This window comes from Zeus faber (genome assembly GCF_960531495.2).
Source record: "Zeus faber genome assembly, chromosome: 20".
Classification (NCBI taxonomy): domain Eukaryota; kingdom Metazoa; phylum Chordata; class Actinopteri; order Zeiformes; family Zeidae; genus Zeus; species Zeus faber.
In genome coordinates, this window is record NC_137207.1 from 12876640 (window position 1) to 12887157 (window position 10518).

The 10518-nt window shown below is 39.8% G+C and overlaps 1 protein-coding gene across 7 annotated transcripts in view; it reads right to left on the reverse strand.

Moving 5' to 3' along the window:
• exoc6 (exocyst complex component 6) overlaps positions 1-9637 on the reverse strand; it is a 71449-nt gene extending 61812 nt beyond the window's left edge. For 5 of the 7 annotated variants that reach the window (XR_013844670.1, XM_080020916.1, XM_080020914.1 and 2 more), the window contains exon 1: positions 9537-9636. Coding sequence is in view for 6 of the 7 variants with exons in the window: in XM_080020916.1 (XP_079877042.1) it covers positions 9537-9634 (98 nt within the window). In the remaining variant the exon portion in view is untranslated. Of the gene's footprint in view, positions 1-9536 lie in introns of all 7 variants that reach the window. The other 2 variants (XM_080020919.1, XM_080020918.1) reach the window with 1 other exon arrangement.
• Between the last annotated feature and the right edge of the window lie 881 nt (positions 9638-10518).

Genomic DNA, 10518 nt, shown 5'->3' on the forward strand with positions numbered 1-10518 from the left:
TGACAAGAGCAGGTATGTTACAGTTAAAGGGGAACTGCACCATGTGCCTTTGACACTTTAAAATAATTATGCTCCCAATTTTGACAGTCCTGATTTTTTTAGGAAGATATTTGATCTGATACCTGATACTTCAGAAACAAATTTGATAATTGGCCGTGACTTAAATTGTGCGTTAGACCAGTATCTTGATAAATCATCCAATTCAAGAATTTCTTCCTCCAAATCTAGCAAATTTCTAAAGACTATAAATAATATAAATGTGTTTGATGTGTGGAGAACTCTAAATACTACTAGCAGGGAGTACACCCCTCATTCACAAGTCCATAATGTTTACACAAGAATTTATTATTTTTTGGTGGATGCTAATCTTATGCCATAGGTAGGTAATGCGATGTATAATAACATTATTATATCAAAGAAATAGGACAGAACCCATGGATTGGAAAATTCTAATTCAAAAGCTAGCTAAGGAAAATGCTACACAACCTTCCATTGAAACATCTAACAAGATCTCTGCTCTTAAATATAAACTTAATGGGATTCTCTCAGCAAGGATTAGCAACTATCAACATGTAAAACAAAAATTATTTGAATTCGGGGACAAACTAAAGCTGTTGGCAAGACAACTCAAAACTAGAGAGTGACTGTACCTTACATAACATTCAATCAGAGAAAGGCGAATCACCTCAGGATATTGGGTCCTCCCTATACTTTTTGGTCCTATTGGCCAAAAGATTCTGGCCAAGACCCTGGCGTGTAGGTGGGCTCTGTGATTGGTCAGTTGGTGCACTTAGACCAAACAGGTTTTATACCAAATTGTAACTTTTTTCTGAACAAGGCCTTGCAGTTCTTCCTCTGCTGATGCAGAAAAAAGCCCAGTGACCAGATTGAGTGGCCCTATCCGTTTGCTGTACTGAACAAGTTTGAAGAAGATAATTTCATTTTGTGGCTCAAACTGCTCTATACAAATTCAAGATTTTGCACTAATCTAACGTTGTCTCCCTGTCTTAGTTTGCATTGAGGCACCAGGGCTCTGTCTTATCGATACTTTTATTTGCATTTTACGGTATCCAGGGGACGGCGCTTTCATTATATCACTCATATTTTTCAAACAGAACTCAACATGTAACTTACAATTATACCATCTCAGAATTTTCTGAGAGTCTGGTGTACCTCAGGGATCGGTCCTTCTTCCCTATGCTCTTCTCAATTTATATGCTCCCCCTCTGTGACATTATTTGCGAATATGGTATTAAACTCCATTGCTATCCAGAGGATTCACAGTTGCATGTACCGATAAATGCAAATGACCTTTCCCAACTCCTAAAATTAGAAGAATGTCATAAATAAAAACATGAATGGGTATGAACTATCTGCTGTTAAATGCTGATAAAACAGAGTTCTCGGTTGTTAGACCAGCCAAATATGGACATTTGTTTGAGAATTTCAGCGTTAATATTGATAGTTATATTATTCCTATAAGCTCGTCCATCAAAAACCTTGGAGTGATTTATGATTTTGTCTGACATTCCAGTCTCATATCAAGGCTATTACCAAGACAGTATTTTTTTGTCTTCGTAATATTGCTAAAATCTGACCTATTCTAACAAGATTCAAGATTTTTATTTGTCACATACATATACATACTTCCATACATATATGCAGTGAAATGTAATGCAACGCACCCGGTGATAGCACAGTGCCACTAGCACAGTAACACTGTGCGATGCTGAAACTGTAATCCATGCATTTGTATCCTCCATACTTCATTACTGTAATACCCTTTTCTCTGGTCTTCCTAGTTGCGCTACTAGAAGTCTTCAGCTTGTTAAGAATGCTGTAGCTAGGACCTTGACAAAAACTAAAAAATGTAATCATATAAAACCCATTCTGGCCTCTCTTCACTGGCTACCAGTGCACGCTAAAGCTGATTTTAAGGTTCTTCTTTTATCTTATAAGACCTTGCATGGACCTTACGTATCTGAGATAATTGTACCATATACACCAGCACGCCCTCTTCGCTCTCCCGATGCTGGTCTCATGGTCATTCCCTCAGTTAACAAAAAAATCTGTTGGTTCCAGAGCATTTGCCTACCGTGCCCCTTACCTCTGGAATGGCCTCCCAGTATATGTCAAAGAAGCACGCTCAGTTGAAATCTTAAAATCAAGACCGAAAAACTACCTTTATTCACTTCATTACAGCCTACTAGGAATGCAATGGTGAGGAATCTTTCCCAAAGGGGGGGGGGGGGGGGGGGTATCAAGCATGTTTTCTAATTATGGATGGAGGGAGACAGGTCCCGATCTATATCTGATCTAAAGTCTCCTATAGCCTTCTCTCCTCCCGTGACTTCACAGACTCTGCTGTGCACGCACAAGCAGCCATTTTCACTTCCGTAGCGTCCGACTAAGTATTCATAATATGCTTAGTATTTTACATAATTACTGTTTATTTGATGAACATCAGCACTGATATACGAATATTAACTAAAAGGGGTGGTGGGCAAGTCATGTAATCGTGTATGCCCGAACACCCTGTAACAGCAGTAACACTGTAACCACGGGAAGAATACAGCCCTCCCTAGAACATAGAACTTAGTCGAGTCCATCATCTTTTCAAACATTCCTTTGACATTGATGTTTTTAATGTGGTTGTTTTTAGATTTGTTTTTTTGTTTTTTTTTACTAGCACAGGCATCTCTCATTGACTTTGATGTGACTATTTTGTTTGCTTGCTGTACGTTTTCTCCTGTGTGTTTTTTAGATTGTGAAGTGTATCGGGACCATGCCACATGGCGATTCTACACTTGAGGTAAAATTTGATTGATTAGCGAAGGAGCCACTTGCAGTCTATTCAAGATAACCTGGGGTTATTCATGGATATAACACTAATCATACAACTGACAAAATCTTGTTGTACGCGGATATCTAATTCATTTCAGATCCAAAAAACAGCATCTCAAATGTTTGTGTAAAGTGAATTCAGAAATTTGTTTCTAAACACATTATACAAGTTCTAAAGTAAATGCCCAAAACATGTGAAAAGACTGAACGATGTAGTACTGAACTGTGGAGTTAGACCAGGGGTCGGCAACCTTCAGCATTAAAAGAGCCATTTGGGCTGGATTCCCACCAAATAAAACCCACCTGGAGCCGCAAACACTGGATAAACAGTATCGTTTTAATACACTTAAGCTATGTACTGTATATAAGAACTGTAGTAGTTGCATTTAGGAAATAAAAGAACTACAAACTTATAAAGACTCGTTTTTCTTCTGTGCTTGACACAGCTAAACACTAAATTATTTTGAACTCTAAAAAAAAATTAAATAAAAATACTGGCAAGTATCATTTTTCTTTGAAATAAAATTCAAAATGCAGGTCCTTCATTTATTTGTGGATTTGAACAAAATAAATATATACTTTAATTATAAGGGGCAAAAAAATGTTCGTTTATGTTTTATCACGACTTAAGTCTATTTCAGTGTGCCGTCATCCGCGACTATTTCCTCAATCGCGTGCCACAGTCAAGCGTCGACCTGAATATGAAACAACTACATCAGTTCAGGACCGATATAATTATCTATATTTGCAAAATGAATAGCATTTTTCTCTCACCTGCCTAATACGATTTCTGCCCCTGAACTTAACTGCAGAGCTTCTCCATATCCGGGCTGTATGATGTAACTTTGAGCTTCACACAGTCGCCACCAATTCATGGTGGAAAACACTTGCTCGTACAAATATGTTGATCAAAAGATGGACAGGACCCCAAATGCATACTTGTTCATGTTCAAATTGGTGTCGGGAATGGCATTCCATGTCTCGATTCCACTCCGCATTCCATGAAATTAAACTTTAACGTTCTATTTTCCTCAGAAACTTTTATTTTTTTGGATGTATCCATGGTTAGCTTACCGGGGTTCGAGAGCGCAAAATAAGTCACCAGCCTGTCGGCAACAGGTGACGCATATTTTGATCGACAAAATATTAAAACACGTTTTATTTCAGTGTTACAAGATCACCTAAATCTCCAGAGTCATAACTATTACATTGAAAAGATTAACTAAACAGAATATATATTTTTTAACTAAATAGCCATTATTTATTCCCACAATTTTCTCAAAGCCACAGGGAGCCACGGCAGAGGGATGAAAGAGCCACATGCGGCTCTGGAGCCGTGGGTTGCCAACCCCTGAGTTCTTGTGGTCTGAACACTAAATAAACACCAGATCAGACCATCGGAAAAGGAGCATCAGTGGTGAAATGAGCTAAGCTACGAGTCTGGAATTGGGTATAAAATGCTGCTTTAGCAATAAACACCTGGAGTAAAAGGCTTAAGGTAGACCGTGAATTCATGCCAAACTGATCCCATGGGATCCCCCCACCCGAAAAGTTTACTTATTTAGGGTTTACTTATTTCGAATGAAAAGAAAGTATTCCTCATTGTTTGAAGCAAACCTTCATCCCCTACTGTCTAAGGTTAAAGCTAATATACAGTTCTAGTGAACGTTGGCCATCTCTCTTCAAGGCAGAGTTAATGCAATCAAGATGTTGTTTTCCCACAGCTGTAACTGTATATATATGGTGCAAAACATTCCTACATTTCTCCAGAAAGCTTTCTTTAAGAAACTACAATATATTGTGGTTCCATTTATTTGGAACTACAAGGCTCATAAAATTAAGAAACAGTGAGAGCTGTTAGTAACCCTTTTAGGTCGGACTGCCCCCAAATAGTTGGCCAAAAGTTAGTCCACAAGAACAGTCGACCAAGTTTTTTATTGGTCACTGGAGCTGCCCCTTGTCAAAATTAACCTTAAAACCTTTATGGCTGGACCTGTGTATGAAACGCTGGAGGGCTTTTAATTTGACATAAATTTGAACAAAAATAAATGTTTTATGTAGATGGGGAAAGTGCAGCAAGTAACCGAGACCGCAGCCTTGGAGAAGCACCCGACGAGGGGTCCCTAAGGGACCCCGTCACCGGGAATTGATCTTTGTACACCACATTTCATTGGAAATTATGTGAATGTCAATATGTAATTTAAATGTGTACATGAAAATAAAATAAAATAACAGGGTCTGATAAGTTTAACCCATGTAATGTTTAACCGGTGTAATTAAGAACGCTTGTACATAAAATGTATAAAGTCTGGCTGGTTATTAGTATATTTGTATTTATCTGTAATGTAGCACAGTGTTAACAATGTTAGTTATAACATGCTTTCTCAGCCATGGAACTGAAGCCATTTTTCTGATGCCCCAAAAACATAGATTTAAATAAATTCTTTAGTCGGGGGCAGCCCTACTTTTCAGAATCAGAATCAGAAATACTTTAGTAATCCCAGGGGGAAATTACTTAAATTACTTTTCGGTTGGAAGATTCCTCTGAAGGTGTGGACTGGTTGAAAATTTATAAAAAGGAATGCCTGCCTTATTCCATTAGTGCAGTGCTCCTCTCCCCAACACCCATCAGTTGTGCTGCATTCACATGGAACACGGTAGATGGCAAACGATAGGTAGATAGACGATAGGTTGCAATGGTGATGTACAAAGACTCCAATAAAATATTTGGAACTAAATTATTTTGTGTCTGTTATTATATGTGACCTACCGCATACTTCAGGGTAATTTGGTGGTTTGAGATTGTTTTCCACATCATTTGAAAGTGGAGAATCAGAGCTTCCAAACAAGGTGTCACTTGTGCAAATCAAGCAAATATCTTCAAAGCTATGACTTGCTAATGACAAGGGTGTGGCAAACCGTGATTCTGAGATAATCACCTCCAAAGTTTTCCCCACACCAGGTTCATTCAGCCAGCTCCCAGAATGGTGGACAAACAAAGCCTCATTGCTACTTAACATACTGCTTGAATGGCCCAATCACATACAGCTCAACAACAGAACTCATTTTGCTTTTTTTTTTTTTTTAAAGCTTTTACTTAACAGTAAGAATATACATATTTTATAGAAGTGGAATTATTTTGGAGTTTAAAAGTATAGACAACATAACAAAATGTAGAGTCTATAAATATTATGAGTCTCAGAAAAACTGAAATCTGAAAATCTGTCACCAACCTCAACGGACTTCATTACGATATCAACTTCTTCCAATGTAACGACAACGGATATATCGTCAGTCTCCTCCGGGGGTTCTTGAAAATATTCAGTTTCCTCGTCACACCAAGTTTGAAATCCGCTGTTTGAAATGTTCTCCAAGTCCGGAGTAATATCAGATTCAGCGTCACTGTCAGAGAACTGACTATCATCGCGGAAAATGAAGTCCAGTGCGCGCTGCTAACACTGACTTGGATCTATCGCACTGGTCAGATTAAGGTCCGAAATATGATTCAGAGCTTCCGCCACCTGCTTCACGTAATAAATAACGATACAAAGAGGAAAGTTTTCACAGACAAGTGAGACCTAAACACCCCCGTGCTGCGTTTTAACCGTCTGTTTACGGAAGTGACGTAGGTGCGTGACGCAAAGGGTTTTTCTTCTTCGCGGTTTCACAACAGTGGCTCTGTGTGTGTAAAAGTAATAAGATTTAAAGGTTGAATTCTGTCAAATGAATGATCTTCACTTGGACGGTCACTTTGAAGGATCGATCGGCGTTATTCAGTGCTGTTCGGCGTCCCGGTAAGTGAACTGTGTTTCCCCATGTAATCTAACGGGAATATTTAACTCCACGGTTTAACATTTTTCTACTATTTATAAATAAAACTCTGTTTTGAAAATACGTTGAGATAAAAAAATAAAAATAAAAAAAACACAAAGGAACACGAATCTGGAAAAATCGAATTTTCCTCCAGCAAAGGTTTTTTCAACTTTTTCGGCTGCTCCAGGCCATTTTAGAAATGCACGAGATGACGAGTTTTGCTGTGGTGGGACACATATATACAAATTTTATGAACGCATGTAGCCATAACAATGCAGCTTAGTATAAATATTTTATTGCAAACTTAAATTAATGTTGAATTCCCTCCCGAACGTGTTGTCATTCATAGTTGGTTAACTTTACACAACAGCTATAAAATGTCGTATTCATCTCCAAGCAGGTTTGACAATGGATATTTATCTTTATGGATATATTTATGGATATAATTATGCAGCTTCAAGAGAGAGAGTGCATCTCCAGAGATCTGTTTCCTGGTAGTGGTCAATGGTTAATCAGCTGGTTTATTTGCACTAGCAACAGAAACTATTCTTTTATTATTAATTATTCATATTTAATTATATTATTATACAAGTAATAACACGGAGCCGCAACTTTACTGGACCGCTCCACCACCACATCCAAATCCTCCATCTGCTTCCTCGCCACAAGCACCTAACAGCCTCAATGCAATTAATAGAAAAAAAAAAAGAAAAAAAACTTTGATATCAATCTACGTTTTTTATTTAAGTGGGATATTCGAGAGAAAACGGCTTCTACCAAGTCAGACTCCAAAACTCTGGGTCTCGAGCAGCCACAGCACACATGCGCAGCAGAGTCGGTTCCTCGCCTGCGTAACATCCGGCTTTAATTCTGTCACGGAGAACGGCAAAAAGCGTAAATATTTTAACTTTGATGCAGTTAAAAGCACATTTTAAATGTAAAACAGTGTCTTTCCTACTCCCCATTACGGCAAATCCCTAATTTTCCCTCTTCCATTCTGGATGTTGCATTTGCTTTATGGAAGAAATGGGAAATACACACAATTGGAGATCTATATGTAGACCTGTAAATCAGTTTCACGTATTCATCCATGTTCCATTAATGCTTAACACAATTTAAAAATCATACATAGTTTGCACTATTCCAAAGTGAAGGTAGACAAATCCTTTCCAGAAATCTCACCTCTATGTGATAGATGTTGTATAACTGAGGCCAACCTAGCACACAGCTTTGCACTTTCTCCTAAGCCGCAAAACTTCTGGACACAAAATTTGCATTTATTGTCTCACATACTTAAAGTGCAAATAAGAGTCAGAACCAATTCTCATTATATGAGGAATCTCTGAAGACTTGCTAAGGTTTAGGTTGGCTCAAGGACGATTCATTGCATACAGGATAATTATTGCTAAAAAATGAATTATTATGGCAGCGGTACCATCGGTGAAACAGTGGCAAACTGAACTGACCAGTAGCATTACACCTGGAGTGAATTAGGCATGTTCTGAAGGATAAGATTGGGGAATTTGAAAAGATTCGGCATCTATTTATTTCCTTAAATGAGAGAGATTGTGACCAATCTTAATAAATTCCCTGTCCTCAACTAGGCAGCGCTTGTAGGTAGGGTTAGGGAAGGGAGATATGTCTGAGGTTTCAGATTTTTATTTAATCTTGTGTTTTCCATACACATTTTATTTTTCTTTATGTTTACATTTACAATAACATGCAGACATTTAATTTGAGTATTGTATGCTGTTTTATATGTATAGTTAAAAGGAGAAGCAGTACAACATTCAAATGTCTGTAAAATATGATGCTTCTCAAAAAAATGAATATATAAAGTTTTGAGGGAAAACACTTTGTTAGAATTTATTTATTTAAAAAGGTTGAGAATCACTGATTTAGGAGAACCCACAATTTCAGAAGAGCCAAATCAAGGCTCGAAAGTTGGAAGCATAAAAGGAAATAATGTTATTCCAACGACAGCAGCCTGGACGGAAGGCACTAGGTTATCAGAACACGGGACCGGGTCTGGGAACTTGGCTTGGCAGGTGTCGCTCCTCGGATTGTTATCTCACACCAGGAAGGGGAGACTCACGTCACCTCAGGGCATGGATGTGACACCTCTGCCCTGTGCATTTCTTTCATTCGCCCCAGGGCAAGAGGATTCTAAAGTGGGACATGGCCGAGGACCCGCATGTCGCTCACTCTAATCCAATTGGCCGCTCAATTCATCTGGACACTAATAAAAACCTACGTATTGAGGATGTAATTATTCAATATCTAGTAATAATACCCCCCACCCGTGTAATGCAGGTTTGCAGATGACAGCCTGACATGTCCAATATGAAGCACAGGTGTCATGGGCCTTTAAAGTAGCCCACACACTATCACATTGTCATCACTACCATTAACTGAAGGGCAGGCCCAAGCCGAAAGAAGTCAAAATGTCCCTTTGTCGGTCGAGGGGCAGCTGTCAACTTGGGATTCAAGCATTTTAGTTGGTCACTGGCGGAACGCTAAGGTGAACGTGGCTAACATCGGGCAGCTAATAACAACAACCTCAGCCACACCCACTAATGATGTTCCCACTTCTGACAGGCCAACGGTTGTTCATCTAAATATAAACATAAAACACATGCAGGACGACCGCTGGCAAAACACCACGTCATTCATCTGCATAGTGTGGGCCATTGACAGCCGCTGATAGTGACTAGCCAGTCGACTAGCCGTTAGCCCCAACCAGCTAGACAGCTAACAGTGAACCGGGTTTGAAACGCCAAGCTAACCGCTAACTCCATGGCACTAGCTAAAAACGCTGTGACAGGAAAAGGCGTACACGGGCAATAAGGAACGCGTTTGTCCAGCGGCTGCATTCCTACCGAAGCGTGGGGCCGACACACGCCGTGTCGGTGCTCTCAATCTCCTGGAGGATCCGTTCGTGCTCCGTTATGCACTCCAAGGTTTCGTTCTCCGCCATGATGGTTGTGTATGTGAGACGCGACCGAAGCTGACACAGCTGCAGTGGAGGACAAGGCTCATGGTGCGTTCGTGCCGTATGGTAGCGGTGGGAATTACGAGCCTCCGGCTTGGAAGTACCGTTCACCCCCAGCTACCAAGTGGGGGGAACGCTGCTCGGGGATGCGTAGTTTTGCTTTGTACCCCGATTACTTCCAGGTTCAGAGTAGAGGAGAACAGGGTTCAGAGAACAGGCCACAAGCATAAGGTGAGATAAAACCAAATAAAATTTCATTTAAGGAATCAGGTAGAAGTACTCGGACCTTTCACCTAAGCAAAGTGCAAATGTCCTGACATAAAATCGTTCCAATGAAGGTACTTACTTTTAAGCCTAATTAAGGTTAAAAGTTAAAGTTATTGTCAAAAAGTCCAAAATTACCATTTTTTTCTCCTGCAGATCCTGATTTCAATTTAGAAAAAAAATAAAAAGGTAAAAATAAAAATAGTTTACAGTTAACAACGTAAACCATTTGCACCGAGCACTTTTGCAGGAAACGGATGAAAGTTTCTCTGTCAAAATTCACTTATTTTGGCTCCGCAGTGTTTACCTTAATGACGTTCCAAGGGGCAAATCCACCGACTCCAGCTCGGCGAAAATGTTTCCGTAGGCCTTGTCTCCTTCTTCTTTGGTGTCCTCTTCACTCTGGCTGGGAAGGCCGGGCAACGCTGCGTTCACCCTGTCCGCCGCCATATCTTCCGCGGGGTTTTTGGGTTTCGGCGATGAGCGACGCAAAACTTCAGTATGATACCAAGCGGTGGGGGTGTGGAGGGGGGGACTTCTCTGTCGTGTGTGTGTGTGTGTGTGTGTGTGTGTGTGTGTGTGTATGTGTCTGACACCTGCTACGG